The sequence below is a fragment of the Canis lupus genome, chromosome 30 (genome assembly GCF_011100685.1).
Source record: "Canis lupus familiaris isolate Mischka breed German Shepherd chromosome 30, alternate assembly UU_Cfam_GSD_1.0, whole genome shotgun sequence".
Lineage (NCBI taxonomy): Eukaryota > Metazoa > Chordata > Mammalia > Carnivora > Canidae > Canis > Canis lupus.
In genome coordinates this window covers 10227146-10254880 of record NC_049251.1, presented here as the reverse complement: position 1 = coordinate 10254880, position 27735 = coordinate 10227146, and the positions used below count along the sequence as shown (strand labels likewise).

The following is a 27735-nucleotide window of genomic DNA, read 5'->3' as shown; positions in this document are numbered from 1 at the left end:
AGATCTTTAGATTCTGAGTTCTAGCACAATTTTAAAAATCTTGAACTTAGAAATAATTTTAAATTTATGAAAAGCTACAAGATAAAAATAGTACAAAGATATGCTTTTTACTCATTTCATCAATTGTTAGCCTTATCCTCCATTTACCTTCCTATTCACTCGATTTTTAGATTGCCTCTTCTGTCTACTCATTTACCTGTCCTAATATCAGACGGTCATTCCTTCATTTGACAAATATTTATCACGTGCCTGTTACTTGATTAAATATAACCAAATGTCCATTACCTGGAATACCAATTTAATCCTTTCAAATTTATTACCATTTTTGTTTTAACAAACGCTTTTAATTTGGATTATTTCACTTTCCTCTTCTAATATTTTTGAAAGGGTACTGAAATATTTTGGCATAAAGTCAGAGAGTAATTTGTGGCTTGGTTTCTATAACCTCTTCATTCTATAACTAGTCATTCTGGAAAAACTGTCTTTGTGTTTTAAATACCTAAAAAATCCTTGAGAGTTAAATTGACTCATTGAATTTACAAAACCAGCTTCCTTTCCTCTCCCTCATGGATTTCCATTCCTTTTGGGATTTTCCTGAATCTTAATGGCCTCAGAACACTGAATTTAGTTCTGAACTAAACTTTTCTTGGATTTCTGTGGATTTAGAATTAGATTCAAAAAGTGATTGGTCATTCAGCCTTATCCTAAAAGTAAATCTGGATATTCTGGAACTGATTGATTATCTGGAGTTGCGAGAAAGGCACCTATGGCTAGCATATAACTAATCATTTCACGCAAGACAGTCTTGTGTACATAGCATTTTGTTTCATCTTTGCTTTGATGAATGTGAAAGCCATACTCTACCAGGTGTATGGCACTGTGCCAGTCATAGGAGGATTTACCAAGTGTAATCAGATCTGGCTGATACTAATCAGCTAATCATCCAGCTTTAGGCAATGTCTTTTGAAGAGAGGCCTTTTTCTGGTATATGTAAAAAGCAGTTTCTGTCTTGTTCTGCAGTACATTTCTGGGTTGATGATTAAGTTGGTTTTTTTTTTTTTCTTTTAGATTATAGCTCTTTTATTTCCTCTCATTGACCTTATTTTCTAAGCTTTTAGATGCTTTGCTTGAAAGTTTCTTATATACTTACTGGACCTCTTCTTAAGGACTTACCTTTGATTGATACATAGGTAAGTAACTCATTACTTTTGGAAGTAATGAGTTGATATTTTTTAACTCTTCACCTCAAACTACTTTTTTTGAAGAATTCAAAAAGATACATTGAACTAAAAAAATATAAGAAATAGTAATGTAGTGGACCGTTCCTGGTCTTGGTACTTTGGCATCTTTATCTCTCTCTCCAGTAAATGCTTCTGAGCAGATCTCCAGAGAGCAGGTGACTTATTGAAGAGAAGGTAAAAATTGAAATCATGAAGCATTGGGAAGTGAGAAAGAATAGGTACAAAAGAGTAAAAATGCATAGGTTAAGAGTTTGGTGAACATGGAATAAAATACAGTTCACTAGAACAGTCTACAGTAGATAGGTTAGGATTTAATATTAAAATCTTTAAAAAAAAAATCTTTTCTTGGTGGCACCTGGGTGGCTCAGTTGGCTAAGCGTCTGCCTTCAGGTCAGGTTATCATTCTGGGATCCTGGGATTAAGCCCCATGTCAGGCTCCCAGCTCAGGGAGGGACTCTGCTTCTCCCTCTGCCACTACTTCCCACTCATGCTAGCGCGCTCTCACACACACACAAATAAATAAAATCTTCTAAAAATTATGTTCTTGAATTTCTACTGGATTTTTTTTTTTAATCTTAAAGAGCTACTTGATTTTTTTTTTTTTTTTACCTGCTTACTATTTTGTTTAAACAGCTTTTGAGATGTAACTTGCATACCATATTAAAAAAATTCTCCCAGGGGCGCCTGGGTGGCTCAGTGATTGAGCATATGCCTTTGGCTCTGGTTGTGATCCCATGATCCTGGGATCAAGTCCCGCATCCGGCTCCCTGCAGGGACCCTGCTTCTCCCTCTGCCTATGTCTCTGCCTCTCTCTGTGTCTCTCATGAAAAAATAAATAAATAAAATCTTAAAAAAAAATTCTCCCACCTAAGGTGTACAATTCAGTGCTTTTTGTTACATTCACAGAGTTGTTCAGCCTTCACCTCATTATAGAACATTTTCATCACCCCCAAAAGAAACCCTGTATGCATCAGTGGTGACTCTCCATATCTATGGAAATTTCTCCCCAGCCTTAAGCAACTGCTTTTTTACTTTCTGTCCCTGTACATATGCCTATTGTTGACACTTCATATAAATGGGATCACACTGTATGTGGTCTTTTATGATTGGATTTTTTTCACCAGCATAATGTCCAGTTTCATCCATGTTGTACCATGTACTTCATTACTTTTTATGGCCAAATAATGTTCTGTTGTATAAATATTCACATTTTATTTATCCTTTCTTCAGTTGATAGACATTGGGGTTGTTTCCACTTTTTGGCTATTATAAATAATGCTGCTATGAGTATTTGTGTATATGTTTTTGTTTCAGACATATGTTTTCATTTATCTTGGATAAATATGTAGGAGTGGAATTGCTGGGTCATATAACTGTGCTAAGTATTTTGAGCATTTGTCAGACCATATTCCAAATTGGCTGCACCGTTTTACATTTCTGCCAGCATAAAAAGGTTCAAATTTCTCTACATCTTGGCCAGCACTTGTTACTATCTGTCTTTTTTACTCTAGTAACTGTAGCAAGTGTGAAGACCTATCTCATTGTGGTTTTGATTTGTATTTCTCTCATGACTTCTAGTATAGAGCATTTGAACACATTTTTTAGCTGAATGATTTCAACAAGTGTTTTGTTAAGGAGGTGTAGTGGTTTGTAATAAAGAGAACATTGTTTTTTGTGGGAGCCAAAGACTCAGGTTTTAGTCATCTCTGCTATTTATAGGCTCTTTTACCTTGAATGGGTTCCTTATCCTTTAAATGTCACTAATTCTCTGCCTTTCTTACAGAATGGCTATGAGGATCACTTCAAATAATGAGAAAAAATTTTTGTAAGCTCTAAGGGATAACTAGATGTTCTTTGATATTACCATAATTAAACTACTCAAAAAGGCAGAAAATATTCATAAGAATATTCATAATTTTAATTCATCATTAAAAAGGGGGCTATGTGGTTCTGTGTCCTTTTCTTTCTGTCTGTATCACCAACTTGGCCACAAGGAATTAAGCTAAACTGATGTGAATAGCAACCCTCTTGAGCTCAACTTGAATTCATTCCCAAAGGATGGTGTAATTCACTAAAATAATTACAAATTAATAACATTTTGTCAACCATTTACTTGTCTACAACGTTGGTAGTTAATGTTTTTTTCTAAACTTTCTTTCAGAATTTACGTTGTCCATTGAATGAAGAGGTAATTGCCCAAGCCCGGAAAATATTCCCTTCAGTGATAAAATACATTGTAGAAATGACTATATGGGAGGAGGAAAAAGAACTGCCTCCTGAACTCCAAATAAGGTGGGGAAATTTTTCAAAAGAGAGAAATTTTAGCAGAGGTTATTTATATTGCAAAATAAACGTTGGAAAAATGTTTTTGTTGTAGTTATTTACTGCTTATGCATTTACTGCATTATGAAAATTTTATAGAGAATTATCTTTTGGGAATACTTCCAAAGTGTCCATTTATATGAGATGCTTTGCTTAGGCACTAAACAGAAGATAAGACAAAAGAAGACCCTAAACAGGAGCTTCTGATTTTAAGAAAGAGCATTTTGGGGTCTTGTTCTAAGTGATTTATAGAGACCTAGCACCTACTCATCCTAGAAGATAAAGAAGTAAATGATTTGCCCCGTTTGATCCTGTCCTGGACCAACCTCCAGATTTCCTGAGAGGTATGATGGGAATAAGGAGATAGCCCTTTGTTACATACTTTGATACGTAGGATTATTTCCCTACTAGTTTTAGGGATTTAACATTTTTAAACTAAAATCCAGCAATTGGGATCTTTGGGTGGCTCAGCGGTTTGGCGCCTGCCTTCGGCCCAGGGCGTGATGCTGGAGTCCCGGGATCAAGTCCCACATCGGGCTTCTTGCATGGAGCCTGCTTCTCCCTCTGCCTGTGTCTCTGCCTCTTGTGTGTCTCTCTCATCAATAAATAAATAAATAAATAAATAAATAAATAAATAAATAAATTTTAAAATCCAGCAATTTCTGACAGACATAAGTCTTTCAGTGACAGTGTCTGCTCTTAACTTATAAACTTGCAAGAGAATTTCAGATCTGATATGAAGATCAAGTGTAGGCCTTCAGGGAATTTTTCTGTGTAATATTAGGAATTTCACAAAATTGCATCACAAATTCAAATACCATTGTTCTTTGAGTTTACAGGGTTTTTTGTTTTAATTTAAGAGGAGAGAGAATTAAGAATTTTAATTTATAAAGACATTAAATGTATTGTTTTGACTCTTGCTGGGCCATAAACTGCTTGGGGAAATGAAGGTCATTAGAGATTACATCCACAAAGGTTTTAATTTCAGATATGTGATAATGTCAGTTAAATCCTTTAAGAAACTCTGTATTGGTAAATATGATACTAGCAATCGACCTGCCTGAACACAGGGAGTTGCTTGAGTTTGTGTATATAGCAGCAGCAGACTTTAGATTCATAGAGCTGAGTTTGAGACCTTCTCACTGCTTATTGGCATTGTGACCATGGAGGAGTTTTTCTTTTCTTTTTTTTTTTTTTTTTTTTTAATTTATTTATGATAGTCACAGAGAGAGAGAGAGAGAGAGGCAAAGACACAGGCAGAGGGAGAAGCAGGCTCCATGCACCGGGAGCCCGACGTGGGATTCGATCCCGGGTCTCCAGGATCGCGCCCTGGGCCAAAGGCAGGCGCTAAACCGCTGCGCCACCCAGGGATCCCATTTTTTTTTTTTTTTTTTTTGAAAGTAAGTTCTACACTCCATGTGGGACTTGAACTTTTGACCCCAAGATCAAGAGCCAGATGCTCTACCAATTGACCTAGCCAGGTGCCCGTTTCCTGAGCTCTAACAGGCCTGAAAAGATTGAGTATATTATAAAGGCGTATTGTAAACTGTTTAAAACTGATAATATGACATTTGTGTAGCCCACAACTGTATTCGCATTTTTTTTTAAATTTTTTTTATTTATTTATGATAGTCACAGAGAGAGAGAGAGGCAGAGACACAGGCAGAGGGAGAAGCAGGCTCCATGCACCGGGAGCCTGACGTGGGATTCGATCCCGGGTCTCCAGGATCGCGCCCTGGGCCAAAGGCAGGCACCAAACCCCTGCGCCACTCAGGGATCCCTGTATTTGCATTTTTTATGAGCTCCTCGTACCACTCTTGACTGTAGATACTATACTCTTTTTAAACATGAAAGAGGCACTGTCATCTCAACTCAAGATTATAAGTTTAAGCAACCTAAGGTCCCTCAGTCACATGGTAGTGCTAACACTTTGAATCTGTACACCTTTTCTTGTTAAACTTAAATGTTATATAAAACCAGTATCACTTCAAGTAAATAGAAGGTAAAAGCAAAAGTAAACTCAATAAAATTAATAAAATGTTAGCATTTATTATTGCTTCCTTGAAGATCATGAGCCCAGAGCTATCTCCCTTTGCCACAGTAGGAGATTAGCAAGAGTTAAGAGTAGCATTAAAAACATATTGCCATTAAACCGAAAGTAATAATTTACATCTGGAAGTAATAAAATGAAACGATAATACTGTTATCAGAGTTTTTAAATTTCTGTGGCACTGTACCACTTAAAATAACTTCCTTTACTGGTATTACAGTGGTACTTTTTCATATGGTAAGAAACTACATGGTGAGGCTTTGGTACAGATATTGTATATTATTTTAGTCTATTTTTCACATTTTCCTTTATTTGTTTCAGTACCTGAATATATATCTTTTTTTTTAACAGGGAGAAAAATGAAAGATACTATTGTGTCCTTTTCAATGACGAACACCATTCATATGACCATGTCATATACAGTCTACAAAGAGCTCTTGATTGTGAGCTCGCAGAGGCCCAGTTGCATACGACTGCCATAGACAAAGAGGTTCGTGAGCTTCATTTGATTTCTTTTGCTCCATTATCCATTATCAGCTTCCTGGGAGAGTCAGGTGTTGACTGAGCCCTTGCCTAGTGCTCTTTAGTATTGTGTTAGGAACAATCATACTCTTCTTTTGTTCCTTATATCGTAGGTAAATTGGTTAAAACTTGATTTTTCTTTGTATCATAATTATAGATAAACTATTAGCTTTCCTCTTTTATTCTAAATAATTAGAAGGTTACTGAATATATTGGCAAAAAGTAGTTAAGAGTGTCAGCTTTAATCTGTTTCTATTTATTAAAGTAACATTGTATAATTATTGAGTGCATGAATAAATACATTAATTTTGACATTTTTAACATTATTTATTGCAACTATTTTTAGCATATTACTAATTCTATGGTCCTGCCTTTTTTTTTTTTTTTTTTTTAATACCTATCCATAGCAAAATGTGTTCCTCGGGTATATAGGAGGAATATTAACCTAATCCATGTCCTTAAAAGGAGTATACTATAGTGGAAGAAGAAGCTTCGTAAAGTGTTAAACATTTATGTTGTCTTCCAACTGTTGCCCATCTACTTACTTTAGACAGTTGACAAATGATTAATAATTAAGAGCTCATTAGGCCTTTGGGACACATATTATTGATTGGGATTGTCAGTATACTACTTAATTCTCATGTTTGTTTATAATTAGGGCCGTCGGGCTGTCAAAGCAGGTGCTTTTGCTGCTTGCCAGGAAGCAAAGGAAGATATAAAGGTAATTTTTTGAATTAGGGATGAAAGAAAATTTTGGAATTCACATTCCAAGAGCCGAAGTAAAGCAATTACATGATTGAAGTGGTTGGGCATCCTAAGTAAAGGTAGGGTTGGGCCCTTTAAATTCAGAGATTTGAAGCTGTGTTATATAAGATTTTTTTTTGAAGAATAGATTACTTATTTAAAACATTTTAAAACTAGTTTTTTGTTTTGTTTTTAATGCTTTCATTTGTAGAGCCATTCAGAAAATGTCTCGCAACATCCACTTCATGTAGAAGTATTACACTCTGAGGTTATGGCTCATCAGAAATTTGCTTTGCGTCTTGGCTCCTGGATGAACAAAATTATGAGCTATTCAAGTAAGCATATTGCCTGTTTTTCTTATTTCTCATAAAATACTGGTTTTTTAAATAGCCACAAATTTTTAAATGTCATTGAATATAAAACAAAATTTTTCATTTTTTGGTTTATACATTTTGATTAATTTTTAGAGTTGTACCTCAAACCATAAAAAATATTTATGGCCATAAATAATATTTTATTGGCTTTTGATTCTTTGATATTGACAGAATTATTCTTAATATCAAACTGGGAAGATTAATGTTATTTTTTTCTCACGTCATTGTAGGAAACATACTTTTGGGAGGAATGTTATGAGAGTAAAAGTTATCTGACCTCTTTTGTTTGTAGGTGACTTTAGACAGATCTTTTGCCAAGCATGCCTTAGAGAAGAACCCGGCTCTGAGAATCCCTGTCTCATAAGCAGATTAATGCTTTGGGATGCAAAGCTTTATAAAGGTGGGTAGATCTTTGCTTATGCTGCTTGCCATGAAGCATGACCTTAAAGTGGAGCTATAATATGTTTTGTTTGTTAAATCAGTGGTCTTGATTGATAAGATATTGTACTTTAAAGAAAAGTTAACCAATCAATATGTTTTCTCTGTGTTAAAACCCAGGGTTACTGTCTTTTAATTATAGTGTCTTTTCGTTTAGTCAGAGCCAGTAAAAAGAGTCTGTGTATATATCCATGTACTGCCATTATTAAAGCTATGTTAATTTTTATTTTTAAAATCCAAATGCAGAATAAAAAGTGAAAGGTGAGAAAAAGGCTGAAGGGAATGGAGAAAGGAAGACACAGAGTAAGAGTAATTTTGAGTGAAATAGAATAAAAAGGAATGGAGAAAGTTTGGACATAGTAGAGTGAAGTAAGGCAAAGTGGAGGGGCAGAATGAGGGAAAAGGAATATATGTTTGTATTTTAAATTCTAGCTATTATTAATATGAAAAATGCTACTCATATTTGAGTCCTTGAGGTCTATTAGTATGTGAAATATTTTTATAATATTCTGCTGCTTCTAATAGCTGGAATGTTTTTTTTTGCCTTGGTGATACTCTTCCACTTCCCCCAAAAATGATCTGTAGGTGCCCGTAAGATCCTTCACGAATTGATCTTCAGCAGTTTTTTTATGGAGATGGAATACAAAAAATTCTTTGCTATGGAATTTGTGAAGGTAATTGCTCTTTATAAATAGATATCAATAATAGAAAAAGAAAACCATTTGGAAATGAAGCTGTAGAAACAGAGCAGATAATTATGAATCAAGAATATCATTTTGTGATTTATTTCTTTGTCACAAGTCCATTTCTTTTCACATTTGGGAGTATGGAAGCAGTAGTATCAGAGAGGAGACAGGTGGCAAATGACCTATTATCTGCCTGGACAGAGCAGTAGGAGGTTATCACATTCACACATGCATCAATCCTTCCTAATAGTTTGTCTGCTTTATAACAAGTAAAATTATAACAAGTAGAAGTGGCTAGTTGAAAGGCATAGCATGGGAAAGGAACAGATAAACATCCAAAGGGAGACAGGAATTAGACAAGCAAGAGTTATACTTAACTGAGGCTAAAACATAAAGATAAAATTTACAGCTTTTTAATACTGTTTTACTGATCTATTATCTATAGCCCTTACATTATTTTATATATATTTTATATATTTATATATTTATATTTTATATAAATGTATGTTTATATATTTATATTTTATATTTATATATAAATATTTTTTATATATAAAACAATGTATATGTGTGTATATATGTAGATATATATAGATATATGTAGATATATATATATTGATGGGGAGGGATCTATCTCTGAAATTAGTTTGCAAAGTAATACATTATAGGGACTGTTTTTTTTTTTTTTTTAACCATGGTTACTTCTCTGTAGGAATTTTAGTGGATAAAATTAAATATGTAGGCCAAGGATCTGACATTATATGTGATACATGATTGGATGTATTCATAATTTTTGTTTCCCACTGTATCAGGGTTGATTTTCAGCTGGTACGCACCAGTATTGTTAAGTTATTTACAGCCAGCATCCATTCTGTTTAAGGTTGGATTGAATCTGATTATTTGGTTTTCTGAGTCATATCAGTTTTTAAATACTTTGAATATTGCTTTTGCTCTATACAGTTGTGATAGAATCTGCTAAAGATTGTCCCAGATTCTGTTTGAGAAAGGATATATAGCACCATCACACCATCACAATCAGACATATGTCTGATTTTTACCTGTGTGTGTGTGTGTGTGTGTGTGTGTGTGTGTGTGGGCATGCGTGCGTGCTTTTTTTTGTTGTTGTTCTTTTTTTTTTTTGTAGTTCTCACTTAAACTCTACTAGATTGGGTAGCTGAATTCATATTTGATCTTTAGTTTGTTATTCTCTAATATATTTTTGTTCACCATATTGTCTTCCATTAAAAAATAGGGATTATAGGGGCACCTGGCTGGTTCAGTCAATAGAGCAGGCAACTGTTGATTTCAAGGTTTTAAGTTCAAGCCCCCATTGGGTGTAGAGATATAATACTTTAAAAAGAAAGAAAAGAAAGAATTATAATACTTTTCATCATATGCATAGAAACAGGTAAGCAGCAGCTATTAAAATTGGGATTTTAAAAGTTTTTGGTAATTTATAATTGAGTCTCCACTCTCTAATGTATCTTTCAGTATTATAAACAGCTGCAGAAAGAATATATCAGTGATGATCATGACAGAAGTATCTCAGTAACTGCACTCTCAGTTCAAATGTTTACTGTTCCTACTCTGGTATGTATAAATCATTTCTTTGCAACTTTTCCAAGTAAAATCTATTTTGCTTTTTAAGAACTTTGCTTAGGGGCAGCCCGGGTGGCTCAGCGGTTTAGTGTCACCTTCAGCCCAGGGCCTGATCCTGGAGACCTAGGATCGAGTTCCATATCAGGATCCCTGCATGGAGCCTGCTTCTCCCTCTGCCTGTGTCTCTGCCTCTCTTTCTCTGTGTGTGTGTGTCTCATGAATGAATAAATGAATAAATAAATAAATAAATAAATAAATAAATAAATAAAATCTTTACAAAAAAGAAAGAACTTTGCTTAGTATTGAATCAAATTAAAACAATTTCAGAGTACTAAATTGGGCTAATTTCATTTGGAAAATTGAATTAATACCTCAGTGATATCTGCATGTGAATTATACTTTACTGGGACCCAAGGACAAGATAGCTTGTGGAGTGGGAGTGATGGCACAACCATTGTCCAGTAGTCCTGATCCCTGCAGGTGAAGTCCAGAACTGGTTTCTCAGATTCTAGGCTAACTTGAGAGCTGTACCTTTTCAATACCCAGACTATTTTTTGCTATTCTTTTATTCTATAGTTATTGTGTAGGGGCAGGGGTATAGATTAAGATAAAACAAGGCAGGAGGAGAGAGTACTGTCAAGCATTTGCATGAAATAGATGCTGATATGGTGTTATATAGGCCTGGAAGGAGAGTGGAGAATTCTGCTTTTTTTCTTTTCTTTTTATTATTATTTTTTTAATTTTACTTATTTATTCATGAGAGACACGGAGAGAGAGGCAGAGACACAGGCAGAAGTAGAAGCAGGCCTCCTGCAAGGAGTCCACTGTGGGACTTGATCCCTTAACTCATGATCCTGGAGTTCATGCCTCAAGCCGATCCCGGGATCATGCCTCAAGGTGAAGGCAGACATTCAACGACTGAAGCCACCTAGGCGTCCCTGCTTTTTTTCTTTGTACTACTTCTTTTCCTGTTTTTTTTTTGTGGATAGTTTGGTTAACTATTCTTACATTCTCATTTCAAAGGCCAGAGAAAAGGATGGAGAGAATGGGTTAGGAGTGACAGGGAGGTACCAGAAAAGATAGTAATATGGTAGAAGTCCTGAAGTATATCTGTTTTTGTTCTACTTTGCTCATCATGTGATTACTGATGGTAAACATTCATGTAGATAACCTGTGTGATGGGCTTGCCATGTCCAGACAGATGTTAACTGAGGGGTAGGAAATTTTGACTTTCAGAAAATAACTTCTCAGAAATTGCTGTTCTGTGAGACTAAGAGCTATGATGCTCAGCAAACATTTATTAAAAATAATTCACTGATTAATCAAATGAATACAGAAATTAAGTCCATACTATTATGAGTTCATAATAAAGATAATATTCTTGAAATATCCTATAGGCTCGACATCTTATTGAAGAGCAGAATGTTATCTCTGTCATTACTGAAACCCTACTAGAAGTTTTGCCTGAATACTTGGACAGGAACAATAAATTCAACTTTCAAGGTTATAGCCAGGACAAATTGGGAAGAGTATATGCAGTAATATGTGATCTAAAGTAAGTTGTTCAAGTCAAAAGGTAAGGGTTCTTGTTAATCACAGTATGCTTATGTATTCCATTTTATTAAAAAATTTCTGATCCTTTTGGTTTTTTAGGATTCTTATTATGATAGCAAGTACAAAGAACTTTTATTGTTTCGTGTCAATAAATGTTTTCAGTAAGGGCTTCTTACAGATTTAAAGCCAGGTGAACAAAGAAGGTACTGAGGAGGGGCCTGTTAAAGGAACTTCATGGTCTCTTGGGGTCACTACATGAATCTCCATAACTGCCATGCATTCCGCTCACTTTCCCTCATGCACTTTAGTTCTGTCCCTTTATGTAGCCTATTTATACATAGTTTCAGATAATCTTGGGAGTTTCTTTTTTAACTCCCTTTTTCTTTCTTTTCTTTTTTAAATATTTTATTTATTCATGAGAGACACAGAAAGAAGGCAGAAACATAGGCAGAAGGAAAAGCCGGCTCCCTGCGGTGAGCCTGATATGGGACTCGATCCCAAGACCTAAGATCACGACCTGAGCAAAAGGCAGATGCTCAACTACTGAGCCACCCAGGTGCCCCTAACTCCCTTTTTTCATACATACAACCAAGTTATTGATACTCTTTGGGGGTTTCTTAAGTTTTTTTTGCTGAAGAGGATAGAATTCCCTTTTATTTATTTTTTTTTAAAATGAATTTATTTTTTATTGGTGTTCAATTTGCCAACATATAGAATAACACCCAGTGCTCATCTCATCAAGTGCCCCACTCAGTGCCCGTAACCCAGTCACCCCAACCCCCACCCACCTCCCCTTCCACCACCCCTAGTTCGTTTCCCAGAGTTAGGAGTCTCTCATGTTCTGTCTCCCTTTCTGATATTTCCCACTCATTTTTTCTCCTTTCCCCTTTATTCCCTTTCACTATTCTTTTATATTCCCCAAATGAATGAGACCATAAAATGTTTGTCCTTCTCCGACTGACTTACTTCACTCAGCATAATGCCCTCCAGTTCTGTCCATGTCGAAGCAAATGGTGGGTATTTGTCATTTCTAATGGCTGAGTAATATTCCATTGTATACATAAACCACGTCTTCTTTATCCATTCATCTTTTGATGGACACCGAGGCTCCTTCCACAGTTTGGCTATTGTGGCCATTGCTGCTCTAAACATCGGGGTGCAGGTGTCCCAGCATTTCATTGCATCAGTATCTTTGGGGTAAATCCCCAGCAGTGCAATTGCTGGGTCATAGGGCAGATCTATTTTTAACTCTTTGAGGAACCTCCACACAGTTTTCCAGAGTGGCTGCACCAGTTCTCATTCCCACCAACAGTGCAGGAGGGTTCCCCTTTCTCCACATCCTCTCCAACATTTGTTTTTTCCTGCCTTGTTAATTTTCCCCATTCTCACTGGTGTGAGGTGGTATCTCATTGTGGTTTTGATTTGTATTTCCCTGATGGCAAGTGATGCAGAGCATTTCCTCATGTGCTTGTTGGCCATGTCTGTGTCTTCCTCTGTGAGATTTCTGTTCATGTCTTTTGCCCATTTCATGATTGGATTGTTTCTTTGCTGTTGAGTTTAATAAGTTCTTTATAGATCTTGGAAACTAGCCCTTTATCTGATACGTCATTTGCAAATATCTTCTCCCATTCTGTAGGTTGTCTTTTAGTTTTGTTGACTGTATCTTTTGCTGTGCAAAAGCTTCTTATCTTGATGAAGTCCCAATAGTTCATTTTTGCTTTTGTTTCTCTTGCCTTCATGGATGTATCTTGCAAGAAGCTACTTGTGGCCAAGTTCAAAAAGGGTATTGCCTGTGTTCTCCTCTAGGATTTTGATAGAATCTTGTCTCACATTTAGATCTTTCATCCATTTTGAGTTTATCTTTGTGTATGGTGCAAGAGAGTGGTCTAGTTTCATTGTTCTGCATGTGGATGTCCAATTTTCCCAGCACGATTTATTGGAGAGACTGTCTTTTTTCCAGCAGATAGTCTTTCCTCCTTTGTCAAATATTAGTTGACCATAAAGTTCAGGGTCCATTTCTGGATTCTCTATTCTGTTCCATTGGTCTATGTGTCTGTTTTTGTGCCAGTACCACACTGTCTTGATGACCACAGCTTTGTAGTACAACCTGAAATCTGGCATTGTGATGCCCCCAGCTATGGTTTTCTTTTTTAATATTCCCCTGGCTATTTGGGGTCTTTTCTGATTCCACACAAATCTTAAGATGATTTGTTCCAACTCTCTAAAGAAAGTCCATGGTATTTTGATAGGGATTGCATTAAACGTGTAAATTGCCCTGGGTAACATTGACATTTTCACAGTATTAATTCTTCCAATCCATGAGCATGGAATATTTTTCTGTCTCTTTGTGTCTTCCTCAATTTCTTTCAGAAGTGTTCTGTGGTTTTAGGGTATAGACCTCTTTGGTTAGGTTTATTCCTAGGTATCTTATGCTTTTGGGTGCAATTGTAAATGGGATTGACTCCTTAATTTCTCTTTCTTCAGTCTCATTGTTAGTGTATAGAAATGCCACTGACTTCTGGGCATTGATTTTGTATCCTGCCTCACTGCCAAATTACTGTATGAGTTCTAGCAATCTTGGGGTGGAGTCTTTGGGGTTTTTTATGTAGAGTATCATGTCATCTGCGAAGAGGGAGAGTTCGACTTCTTCTTTGCCAATTTGAATGCCTTTTATGTCTTTTTGTTGTCTGATTGCTGAGGCTAGGACTTCTAGTACTATGTTGAATAGCAGTGGTGAGAGTGGACATCCCTGTCTTGTTCCTGATCTTAGGGGAAAGGCTCCCAGTGCTTCCCCATTGAGAATGATATTTGCTGTGGGCTTTTCGTAGATGGCTTTTAAGATGTTGAGGAATGTTCCTTCTATCCCTACACTCTGAAGAGTTTTGATCAGGAATGGATGCTGTATTTTGTCAAATGCTTTCTCTGCATCTATTGAGAAGATCATATGGTTCTTGTTTTTTCTCTTGCTAATATGATGAATCACATTGATTGTTTTACGAGTGTTGAACCAGCCTTGCATCCGGGGATAAATCCTACTTAGTCATGGTGAATAATCTTCTTAATGTATTGTTGTATCCTATTGGCTAGTGTCTTGTTGAGAATTTAGAGTTTACTTTTAAACTAAAGTTGGATTTACATGATAGATCACTTTTGGGATCATTGGACTTAAAAGGAAATAAGTTTCCATATACTTTAGAGTTGATGAATATTATAAGGGTTGTGATACATCAAGTATTCATTAAATCATAAGCTTCTAAAAATTAATTTCCTTTAAGAATGTATTAAAACAAAATACATTTCATTTAGTTTTCTATTTAAAAGAAAGACCTCCAAGGTGTATAGGATTATTTCTAGTCCCAAGAGGAAAAATATTATTCTAATTTTGTCTACTTCTTTTAGTGACTATTTAGGGCATAGAGAGAGAGGTGGAAACAGGCTTCTAAACCAACATAGAAATTGTTTGGTCTGCTTAAAAATACATTTGACAGGGGCACCTGGATGGCTTAGTCAGTTAAATGACTGATTCTTGATTTCGGCCCAAGTCCTGATCTCAGGTTCTTGATATCAAGCCTTAAATCAGGCTCTGAGTTCAGAGGGGAACCTGATTTTTCTCTTTCTTCCTCTGCCCCTCCCTGTGTGCTCATCCTCTTCTCCTCCCTCTCTCTCTCTCAAATAAATAAATAAATCTTTCTAAAAATACATTTGACAGATTTCCGGAATTATGCTTTGGATCCTTGATATTACTAAGGAAAAAGTTTCCATACCTTTTCAAATTCCTCACTTTCTAAATATGATTATAAATCTTTAGCTAAAGTTCAGCAGATTATTAATGTTATCACAACTTCAGTACAAAGATGGTAGATGAATTCAGTAATGAATCACCATTTAGCCAGTGTGCTTCACAAATTCTGCGTGAATTACATGTATACCAAACAAATAAGCAAAATGCACAAAAAATGCCAAATGGCTGTACTTAAAGTTATCAGTGTTAAATCAGTGTATTCATTATTCCTTGATCTGCTGTATCAGAAAATTCTCTTTACCGTGGTCCTCATTACTGAGAAATATTCTTGTAGCTGACTTATTTTTTTTATCCAGGGAAGTGGTGTATAATCACCTCATTTTTTAAATCACATTTTATTTTGTTTTATGGATTTCTGACTATAGTTATTCTCTACAATGAATAATTTGGAGTCAGCACATCCCTACATAACTTAACCGTATGTTAAAACTTTAGAACTGCTGATTTGGAAGTTAACTTTAAAGTTTTCCCAAATCTTTAAAAAAAAGGGGTGGGGGGTGCCTGGATGACTCAGTTGGTTAAGCATCTGCCTTCGGTTCAGGTCATGATCCCAGGATCCTGGGATCAAGTCCCACGTTGGGTTCCCTGCTCAGCAGGGAGTCTGCTTCTCCCTCTCCCTCTGTGTGTATGCTCTCTCTCTCAAATATCTATCTATATATTTGTCTATCTTAAAAAAAAAAAAGTTTTCCCACTCCTGTGATGGTTGTTATAACTTCTCTCCTATATCCTTACTAAATAGAGAAATATCTAATGAAAGGAGAAGCGGAAATTAACGTTATTTTGAGCACCTAGAAAATCTCTATCGTGGTTTCCAGCTGATAGGCTCGGTTGCTTTTAGGTTGACTTAAGCAAGCCAACTTCTGAGTGGAGAAGTTAGGCTTAGCTTTGACAATCACCTCTCATAGAGCTTCACATTTTGTTGGTATGATTCTAGCTCTGCCCAGTGCTTCTAATTATTTTAAGAAGTTAGAATCCATAATGTTGATGAATCAACATTGTCTATAGCCCCAAGGACTTTAAAATTATCTCAGAATGGGAAAGTGAATTATTTCTTTGTCTTTTGAAATGATAGGTATATCCTAATCAGCAAGCCCACAGTATGGACAGAAAGATTAAGAATGCAATTCCTTGAAGGTTTTCGATCTTTTTTGAAGATTCTTACCTGTATGCAGGTATGTATATCAGTAAAATTAATTTATTCTTAAAAATTTAGCCCCAGTCTTTCTTTCCTTTAAGCAAGTTGTGGTTGTTATTTGAGAAAGACTATATCTAGCAAAATAGAAATAAAATTTAAACACTGCCTCACTGATCCTGTGATAATAGATCTTTAATAGGTATAATTCTATATACTTTAATTAAGTACTGCTGTTACTCTTTAGTGTTTAATGCTTACTATGTGATATGGTAATAACCACTTTACATGCATTATTTCTGCTGAGCATTATAGCAATATGAGGTGGTTACTATTATTATTTTCATTTTCCATATAAGTGAATTAAAGTCTAGAAATACTTGGACCAGGGTCCTGTGCAGTTAGAAAGTGACAGATCTGGGATTTGAACCCATGCATTCTGACCTTGTATAATAGCCATGTTTAAAAAGCTGTGCATATCTGAATATAGATCCTGACAATTTTATGTTTTGAGAATAGAAGAGCAAAGAAAGAGGGCTTACTATATATATATATCTCCTAATCACTCATATAGGGAATGGAAGAAATCAGAAGACAGGTTGGGCAACACATAGAAGTGGATCCTGACTGGGAGGCTGCCATTGCTATACAGATGCAATTAAAGAATATCTTACTCATGTTCCAAGAGTGGTGTGCTTGTGATGTAAGTAAAATTTGTTAGTAGGATGAGTGCCTTTTTATGTGCTCTAATGGTTATCAGTAGTAAAGTTTTATGTAGCAACTTGATGTAAAATGTAATAACATTACATTGTTATTAATTAAGTAGTGTATTTGAATTTGTCTTATTAAATTTAGAAGGAAAATCCTGTGTTTTGTGGGTTATTAAAGATTTTATTTAGAGAGAAAGAAAGAGCATGAGTGAAGGGGGAGCAGAGAGAGAAGAAGAGAGAATCTGAGGCCAACCTGCTGAGCATGTAGCCCAACAAAGGTCTGGATCTCAGGACCCTGTGATCACTGCCTGAGTGAAAAATCAGGAGTTGGACATCCAGCTGACTGAGCTACCCAGGCACCCAGAAAATCCAGTTTTTTATACTTAATTAAAAATGTGCTGCATGGTAGTTTCATTTACCTCTGGGAACAGGGGGATTTAAAAAATACAACAAAACACATTTATATATGTATATATGCATTTATTTTCTTGGACATAAATATTAATAATATGAAAATTAGTTCCACATAGACTTTATTTTTTTAAGATTTTATTTATTTATTTATGAGAAAGAGAGAGGCAGAGACACAGGCAGAGGGAGAAGCAGGCTCCATGCAGGGAGCCCGACATGGGACTTGATCTTGGGTCTCCAGGATCATGCCCTGGGCTGAAGGCAGCGCTAAACCACTGGGCCACCAGGGCTACCCCCACATAGACTTTAAAATATTTCAATAATAGAGAAGGATTGATATTTATTCAATCAAGAGCTTTATTATATATGTTAAACCATTAAGAAAATTAATTTCAAAATACAGAACTACTCTATTTTTTCAATTCAGTAATTTTAGACCATAACCCTCTTGAAATATACAGTCCTTATCCGAGATTACCTTTTGGGAAGGATGACCTCATTTATTTCTGTTTTGAGAAAATTGACATTATCTGAATCAAATTGTTTTATTTTTTCTAGTTTCTCTGTACCTCTTATGACACAGTCTATTCACTAAGTTTCTCTGTGTCTTCACAATTGGTCTCTTTCTTTTCATCTCTTTCTGAAACTAAGGTCTCTACCTAAGCTCTTGGTCCTGAGCTACATTAATTCTTTCTGGACTTGGCTTCCTCACTTGTCACCTCCTACTCTTTCATTCATCTGCCTGTACGCACACAGGACTCTCCTATCCTTCAAGTCAAGAAGAATAGGCACCTGGGTGGCTCAGTTGGTTAGGCGTGATCCTGGGGTCCTACCTTTGGCTAGGTCATGATTCCGGGGTCCTGGGATCAAGCCTCACATCAGGCCTGCCTCTCCCTCTCCCTCTGCCTCTCGCCTTGCTTGTGCTTTCTCATACTCTCTCTCTGTTAAATCAATAAGTAAAATGTCAAAACAAAAATCAACAAGAATAAAAACCCTTTGTCTCTGCTACCTCTGTGAAGTCTCTTTTTGTTCTTTTCTTCTGCTTCACCACCAGCAATTGGTCACAGGTTCAGAGTGGCAGTCATACAGACATGATAGAACTTAATCTAGCACTATAGCTTTGTAGAACAATAAGAACAGGAAATATTGTCCAGCAGCTAGTCATATCATATATTTTTTGGCAACCCTTGCCTTTATGGAAAGCATGCATAATTATTCGAGATGAGGTCAAAATATGTGTTGTTCATCTTGACATTTACCAAACTTTCTGAAATCACCTACATTTGCTGTCATTACTCTAGCTTCTGAAACTTCTTTTTAGGGCCTGCCTTTTGCCCTTACCAATTGGTTGAAATTGCTTTTTGAAAAATTTCAAAGGATCTATGTAGTAACCAAATTCAGCCCCGTCTGTCTTTTCTAAGTCCCCATATTCCTTAAAATGTCTGTAGCATTGTATTCTGTTGAGTAGTTTTTTTTTTTTTTTTTTTTTTTTTTTTTTTTAATTTTTATTTATTTATGATAGTCACAGAGAGAGAGAGAGAGGCAGAGACATAGGCAGAGGGAGAAGCAGGCTCCATGCACCGGGAGCCTGATGTGGGATTCGATCCTGGGTCTCCAGGATCGCGCCCTGGGCCAAAGTCAGGCGCCAAACCGCTGCGCCACCCAGGGATCCCTGTTGAGTAGTTTTTGAAACTTTCTTTCCCTCTGATTTTTGCAAACCTACATTTTTCTAGTACTTCTGTTATTGATTAAACATTTCATTCAGTAATTCCTTTTTTATCCCCCTCTTCTTTCTGCCTACTAAATGTGACATTCCTAATATTCTTACAGGTCTTTCATTTCTGCCACCTCATTTAAAACTGCAGAGATGACTCTCCCAAGCTATACATTTCTGTTTATGTGCTAGATAATCTTGCTTGAATCTTATATTTCAAATTCAGGATATAGTAAACTGGTTTGTCATCATTTCTTTCTACTAATCTTGCATTTTCCACTCTCAACTTCCCTTGTTCTGTTAATGACACTGTGATTCATACATTTATCCACACAGAAAATCCCAGAGCCACTGCATTCTTTGTGTTAGATGTTAACAGATTTTCCAAAGGAAAAAAGTTCTGTGTTCACATAAGATTGAGAAATGCTAAGTTGAACAAGATTAAGCAGGATTTTTTTTTAATGCCACTGAAATTTTCAAACCCTTTAAATAATCAGTGTGCTAATTTCTAAGTGGAATATTTTCAAAATTTATTTGATCATTGAATTCCTTTTTCAGGATAAAATCAGTGTGAGAAACAATTGTTAAAAAGTGAGTTTTGACTCTTCTCTCCCTGGCATACTACCCCAGTTTGAGTTTTCTTTATCCTAAATTTATTTTATAATTCTAACTTATTTCCTATGAGTTTTTTGCTATTTTGCCCTGACTGCCCCCACCCTAGTTAAAACCTTATTACCTTAGACTTAGATTTCATGGTAATCTTTCTCTTGGTTCCCTAACCTTACCCTCTCTAATCTATCATCTTCAGTGAACTCATTAATTCTTCTTGGAGCAGACACAATCAGTGTATTCACATACTGATGCCAAGACATATTTCCAGCTTAATTGCTTATTAACTTCATCCATAAATCCTTTGATTTATCTAGTTTTATTCCTTTACACTGCCTGAACAGGAGTTGTACTTGCCTTATTTCTCCACTTATATCTCTGCTTACAATGCCTGTTATCTCATCTTTTCTCCATAGTTAAATTCTGCGTATTCTTTTAGACCCCAATCAAAACTGCTTTCACAAAGTATGTCTTCCCAGTTGTTTGCAATTCTTTTTCCTCCCTCTTAGAGTACCATTTACAGGGTACTTAAAATGTTATACTTTGCTAGCATGTTTGTGGGTGTGGGTATGTGTATCTGTCTTACATTTCCATCTAGGTTGCAGATCCTGTGGAGGTAACCCTGCTAAACAAAGAACAATTTTGCATGTATATTTACTAAATATTTATTGAATGGTGTGATAAAGTAGATAATTTGTTAATCTATTTGCATTTTTATTTTTCTTTTAGAAAGAACTCTTACTGGTGGCTTATACAGAATGTCACAAAGCTGTGATGAGGTGCAGTACAAGTTTTATGTCTAGTAGTAAGACAGTGGTACAATTGTGTGGTCATACTCTAGAAACTAAGTCCTACAAAGTATCTGAAGATCTTGTAAGCATACATCTACCACTCTCTAGGACTCTTGCTGGTGAGTGTTTGTGTTTTGTATGTTTTTATTAGCTTTGTTTTTTAGATATTCAGAATGGTGGAATTATTTCTGTTTTTCTTCTGTGCTTAGTATGCACACACATACTCAAATCAGATACTGTAGGTAAAGCTGTCACTGTCCTTCAAAGAACATCTATCTAAGGATGTTGTTTACCTGGACCTTTTTTCAGCTGGGTCAACTAATGGATCCTTCTAATACATACTTAAGGACTAACTTGGTAGCTCATCTCCACTCAGATTTAAATATAGTAAAATCTTGTTGCTGGTTTTGTTTTTGTATTTGTTTCAAATTTTTATTTAAATTCTATTTGGGTTTGGTTTTTTTTTTTTTAAGATTTTATTTATTTTTTCATGATAGATACAGATAGAGAGGGAGAGACATAGGTAGACAGAGAAGCAGACTCCCTGTGGGAGGCCTGATGTGGGACTTGATACCAGGACCTTGGGATTATGACCTGAGCTGAAGGCAGATGCTCAACCACTGAGCCATCCAGATGTCCCAGGGTTTTGGGTTTCGTTTGTTTGTTTGTTTGTTTGTTTGTTTTGAAGTATAGTTAACACACTCTGTTACTGGTTTTTAACACTCTTCTTTGCCTGATTACACTCAGTATGTTGTGTGTCATTGTTCCTTTCACCACTAAAACAAAGAAATCAAAGATTTTTCTTTAAAGATTCTTCAATTTGCATTTCCATACAAGAGATTGGCCCTGTTAGATTTTTTTTAACTTTATGTGAGTGTATTTATTTATTTATTTATTTTAAACAATATTGATAGCAGCTTTCCGATTTAGTTAAGAAGTAAGGAAGCTCTACTCCCAATATGGGGCTTGAGCTCATGATTCTGAGATCAAGAGTCACATGCTCAGTGGCTCAGTCAGTTAAGCGTCTGACTCTTGATTTCAGTTCAGGTCATGATCTCAGAGTCTTAGGATTAAGCCCTGTGTTGGGCTCCATGCTCAGCAGGGAGTCTGCTTGAGATTCTCTCTCACTCTGTTCCTCCTGACCTGCCCTTCCCCCCTCACTCTTAAACACTCACTCTTTATATATAATAAAGAAATAAAATCTTAAAAAAATAAAGGAGTTGCATGGTCTACTGACTAAGCCAGCCAGATACTCCTATGTTTATATTTTTAATTGTGGTAGAATATACATATAAAATTTATCATTTTAACGATTTTAAGATGTATACTTCAGTGGCATTAAATACATTCACATTGTTGTACAATCATCACCACCATCCATCTCTAGAATTTTTTTCATCTTCCCCTACTGAAATTCTGTATTTGTTCAGCATAACTCCTCAATCCCCATTCCCTGCAGCCTCTGGCAATCACCATTCTACTTTCCAGTTCTAAGACTTGACTACTTTAGGTACCACATGTAATTGAAACCATATACATATCCTTTATAATAGACTTATTTCACTTACCATGGTGTTCTTAGTTTATCCATGTTATAGCATGTATCAGAATTTCCTTCCTTTATACCACCTTTTGCTTATGCATTCATCCATAAGCTTGGGTTATGGATGCTTGGGTTGCTTCCACCTTTTGGCTGTTGTAATAATGTTGCTGTGAATATGAATGTACAAATATCTGTTTGAGTCCTTGTTTTCAATTCTTTGGGATATGTACCGTAAGTGGAATTGCTAGCTCATAAAGTAATTCTACTTTTTAATTTTTTGAGGATCTTCTGTACTCTTTTTTTGTAGCACCTGCACCATTTTACATTCCCACCAGCAATATACAGGGATTCCATTTTCTCCACATCATCACCAACACTTCTTACTTTGTTTTGTTTTTTTTTTTTTTTAATAACCATCCTAATGAGTACAGTGGTAGCCCATTGTGGTTTTGATGTGCATTTCCCCAATGATTAGTGATTATTGAGCATCTTTTCCTGTGCTTGTTGGCCATGTTCATTCAAGTCTTTTGTATATTTTTTTAATCAAATTTTTTGTTGTTGAGTTTTTGTTTTCTGTATATTCTTGATATTAACTGGATATCAGATATATGATGTGCAAATATTTTCTCCCATTCTGTGTGTTGCCTTTCTACTCTGTTTATAGTGTCCTTTGAGATTATTGCCAAATCCAGTGTCACAGATCCTTTCCCCTGTTTTCTTCTATGAGTTTTATAGTTTTAGCTTCTATATTTAGCTTTTTGATTAATTTAGTTAATTTTTTGTACACGGTGTAATTGATGTGATTTTTATGTCACTTCTATTTTTGTAAAAAGAAATACTTAAATTAGTTTTCATTTCTTTTGATGCTTACTTAAGAGCAGAATAAAGATATCTTGAGAGGCACATTATTTTTATATAATGTGTAAACACACTTTGTACAGTGTAGGGTCTTAAATATATTAATAGTACTGTGCTTCAAAATTAGAAATCAATAAATATATATTTAAATCTTACAAGTTTCTCAACCTGAGGAGTTAATGAGACAAATTAACTGGATTTATTCCCTTTTTCAATTCTCTCTCTCTCTCTCTTTTAACTGTTAGGTCTTCATGTGCGTTTAAGCAGGCTGGGAGCTGTTTCAAGACTGCATGAATTTGTGCCTTTTGTAAGTGACGGTTAAGTGTTGATTTATTTATATCCTATTTCCAAACACCTCTTGGTTGATGAGAGGGAAGAAAAATTTTGAAACCTACCTGAATAATTCCCATTCAAGTAATTTTATGTCTCTATGTAAGTACGTTGAAACCTGAATTACAAGAGCTTGGAATTATCTCATTCAAGTCCATCAGTTTACAGTTGAGAAAACTGAGAACTGTTTAATGCCATAACTTTGGGACACATCCAAGCCCTCTGAAAAATAACAAAATTTCTCACCTATTTCAGGAGGACTTTCAAGTAGAGGTACTGGTGGAATATCCTTTGCGTTGTCTGGTATTGGTTGCCCAGGTTGTTGCTGAGATGTGGCGAAGAAATGGGCTCTCTCTCATTAGCCAGGTATGGCAAGCCCTATTCACTTTTATGAATGTGTTCATTTTCTGATCGTTTTTTTCTGTTGTATAGTTTTACTTTGTGTCCTTGGATTTTGCTATTCACTTTCTCTTCTCATATAAATTCAGAAATGAAAGCTCTAGTAATCATATAGACATTTGTCATTTTATCCTATTGAGTGGATAGATTAAGTGAAAGTTAGTCAAAACCTGTCCTTTAATATTGGTCTTTTCTGAAGATTTTCTTACCTGGGGACCTATAATTGTCCCACCACCATTCTTAACTGAAGGCTATCTTAACAATTTTTCCTTCCATTCTCGAGCAAATAAAGAGAAGTGCTTTTCCTAAAAGGTGGGAAACTGGACTTAGATACTACTTGGGAGAAAAATGGTATTATGATTGATTATAGAAATTGGTTTATTTTTATTAAAGTGGGCATGTTTAACTTAGAGGAAATAAATTGTTTTGTATGTTGAGAATAATAATTTATACAGCATTTTAAACTCTGAAGTATTTTCATGCCATATTTCCTCACTTTCAAAATCTCACAAAATAACTCCTAGATTTACATTTACATCTTTTTTCCACTAAGGAATTCTTAGGAGTTTTTAGTTTTGTTTTGTTTTTAAAGATTTTATTTCTTTATCCATGAGAGACACAGGGAGAGAGGCAGAAACACAGACGGAGAGAGAAGCAGGCTCCATGTAGGGAGCCTGATGTGGGACTCGATCCCGGGACTCCAGGATCTTGCCATGGGCCAAAGGCAGGCACTCAACCACTGAGCCACCCAGGCGTCCCAGGAGTTTTTAGTTTTGAGAAAGTTTTAGGAAGAGTTTTTGTTGAGAATTCTATTTAAATAAAATAATTCTTGTAGCTTCTATTCTTCCTCTTATTTTATAGGTGTTTTATTACCAAGATGTTAAGTGCAGAGAAGAAATGTATGATAAAGATATCATTATGCTTCAGGTACCTATTAAAATTACTTGTGATATTTAGGTCTTAACTTTCCTTCTTAGATCTTTTGTGATGAGAAAAATACTGTAATTATTTTTAGCTTTATTTAAAATTTCCTCACTGTTATAACTGAATATGGCATCATAAAAATGGAAGGGACTACTATATTATCTTTTGCAAACTTCTTTATCTTTTACTATTTGACAGTTCTACTAGAAACAAATATTTCTTCATTTAATACATGTAGAACTGTGATGCTGCATTTCTTTCACAGATTGGTGCATCTTTAATGGATCCTAATAAGTTTTTGTTACTGATACTTCAGAGGTATGAACTTGCTGATGCTTTTAATAAGACAATATCCACAAAAGACCAGGTAAGCAGGAGAAACAGACATGTGAGTTAATTCCAAAGGAAATATTTTTGTTAACAATTTTAATCATATTTAGGAGTTTTTATTTCTTTATGTATATTTCTAGAAATCACATATATACATATAACATGCATATATTATCTACATACGCATACATACACTCTGTATAAAAATTTAAAATATATAGATAAACAAGAAGGAGAAGAAAAAAACACATGAATCAACACTGCCTCCTAGAAATGATCACTTTTTTTTTCTTTTTAAAATTCTGTTAACATATAGTGCAGTATTGGTTTCTGGAGTAGAAATCAGTGATTCATGATAAGTGCCCTCTTTATTTTTTTTTTAAAGATTTATTTATTTATTCATGAGAGACACAAACTAAGAGAGAGAGGCAGGGACATAGGCAGGGAGAAGGGAGAAGCAGGCTCCTCGCAGGAAGCCTGATGTGGGACTCGATCTCGGATCCAGGGATCACAACCTGAGCCAAAGGTAGGCACCCAACCACTGAGCCACCCAAGTGTCCCCATAAGTGCCCTCTTTAATACCCATCACCCATCTAGCCCGTCCTCCATCCACCTTCCTCCATTGACCCTCCATATTTTCTCTGGCACTAAGAGTTACTTGTGTCTTGTTTCACTCTCTCCTTTTCCCCCTTTCCATATGCTCATCTGTATTCTTTCTGAAATTCCACATATGAATGAGATCATATGGTATTTGTCTTTCTCTGACTGACTTATTTCACTTAGCATAATACACTCTAGTTCCATCCACATTGTTGCAAATGGCAAGATTCCATTCTTTTTGACCGCTGAGTAATATTCCATTGTGTATATATATCACATCTTCTTCATCCATTCATCATTCGAGGACATTTGGGCTCTCTCCATAGTTTGGGTATTATTGATAATGCTGCTATAAATGTTGGGGTGCATATGCCTCTTTGAATCAGTATTTTTGTATCCTCTGGGTAAATACCTAGTAGTGCAGTTACTAGATCATAGGGTAGTTCTATTTTTAACTTTCTGAGGAACCTCTAAGCTGTTCTCCAGAGTGGGTGTACCAGTTTGCATTCCACCAACAGTACAAGAGGGTTTCCCCTTTCTCCACATCCTTGCCAATATCTGTTGTTTCTTGTGTTGTTAATTTTAGCTGTTCTGACAGGTGTGAGATGGTATCTCATCATGGTTTTGATTTGTATTTCCCTGATAGTCATGTTGAGCATCTTTTCATGTGTCTGTTAGCCATCTGAATGTCTTCTTTGGAAAAGTATCTTTTTGTCTTCTGCTCGTTTCTTAATTGGATTATTTGGTTTTGGGGTATTGAATTTGGTAAGTTCTTTATAGATTTTGGATACTAACCCTTTAACAGTACGTCATTGGCAAATATCTTCTCCCATTCTGTAAGCTACCTTTTAGTTTTGTTGATTATTTCCTTTGCTGTGCAGAAGGTTTTTATCCTGATGAAGTCCCAGTGGTTCATTTTTGCTTTTGTTTCCCTTGCCTTTGGCAATGTGTCTAATAAGAAATTGCTCTAGCCGAAGTCAAAGAAGATTCTGCTTGTGTTCTCCTCCAGGATTTTATTTGTTTCCTGTCTCACATTAAGGTCTTTCTATTTTGAATTTATTTTTGCATTTAAATAAGACCAACAAACACACAAACAAATAAATAAGACAAACAGAGAAAGACAAACACAATATGATACATTTTGAATTTATTTCTTTCACAATGGTATAAGAAAGTGGTCCCCTGAGCGGCTCAGCGGTTTAACACCTGCCTTCAGCCCAGGGTGTGATCCTGGAGACCTGGGATCGAGTCCCATGTCGGGCTCCCTGCGTGGAACCTACTTCTCCCTCTGCCTGTGTCGCTGCCTCTCTCTCTCTTTCTCTCTGTGTCTCTCATAAATAAATAAATAAAATCTTTAAAATAAATAAATAAAAAGAAAGTGGTCCCTTTTCATTCTTCTACACGTTGCTGTCTAGTTTTCCTCAACACCATTTATTGAAGAGACCATCTTTTTTCCATTGGATATTCATCCTGCTCTGTTAAAGATTAGTTGACCTTGTACTTATGGATCCATTTCTGGGTTCTCCATTCTGTTCCATCGATCTATGTGTCTGTTTCTGTGCCAATACCATACTCACTTGGTGACTACAGCTTTGTAATTAATATAGCTTGAAATTGGGAATTATGATGCCTCCAGTTTTGTTTTTCCTTTTCAGAATTGCTTTGGCTATTCAGGGTCTTTTTGTAGTTCTATACAAATTTTAGAATTGTTTGTTCTAGCTCTGTGAAAAATGTTGGTGTTGTTTTGATAGGGATTGCATTAAATGTGTAGATTGCTTTGGGTAGTATAGACATTTTAACAGTGTTTGTTCTTCTAATCCATGAGCATGAAATGCTTTTCTACTTCTTTGTGTCCTCTTCAATTTCTTTCATAAATGTTCTGTAGTTTTCAGAGTACAGATCTTTTACTTCTTTAGTTATATTTATTCCTAGGTATCTTATTGTTTTTGGTATAATTGCAAGTGAGATTGATCCCATGATTTCTTTTTCTGCTGCTTTGTTATTGATGTATAAAAATGCAACAAATTTCTGCACATTGATTTTTATATCCTG

General features: G+C 35.6%; 1 protein-coding gene across 3 annotated transcripts in view; it reads left to right on the top strand.

The window, feature by feature from the left end:
• UBR1 (ubiquitin protein ligase E3 component n-recognin 1) overlaps positions 1-27735 on the top strand; it is a 140278-nt gene that overhangs the window by 46488 nt on the left and 66055 nt on the right. For all 3 annotated transcript variants that reach the window (XM_038580190.1, XM_038580192.1, XM_038580191.1), the window contains 15 exons: positions 3403-3533; positions 5965-6103; positions 6794-6856; positions 7091-7214; positions 7546-7653; positions 8277-8365; positions 9869-9967; positions 11374-11531; positions 16405-16504; positions 17039-17167; positions 20638-20818; positions 23346-23407; positions 23686-23796; positions 24691-24756; positions 25019-25120. In XM_038580190.1, coding sequence (XP_038436118.1) covers positions 3403-3533; positions 5965-6103; positions 6794-6856; positions 7091-7214; positions 7546-7653; positions 8277-8365; positions 9869-9967; positions 11374-11531; positions 16405-16504; positions 17039-17167; positions 20638-20818; positions 23346-23407; positions 23686-23796; positions 24691-24756; positions 25019-25120 — 1662 coding nt within the window. The remainder of the gene's footprint in view (positions 1-3402; positions 3534-5964; positions 6104-6793; positions 6857-7090; positions 7215-7545; positions 7654-8276; positions 8366-9868; positions 9968-11373; positions 11532-16404; positions 16505-17038; positions 17168-20637; positions 20819-23345; positions 23408-23685; positions 23797-24690; positions 24757-25018; positions 25121-27735) is intronic.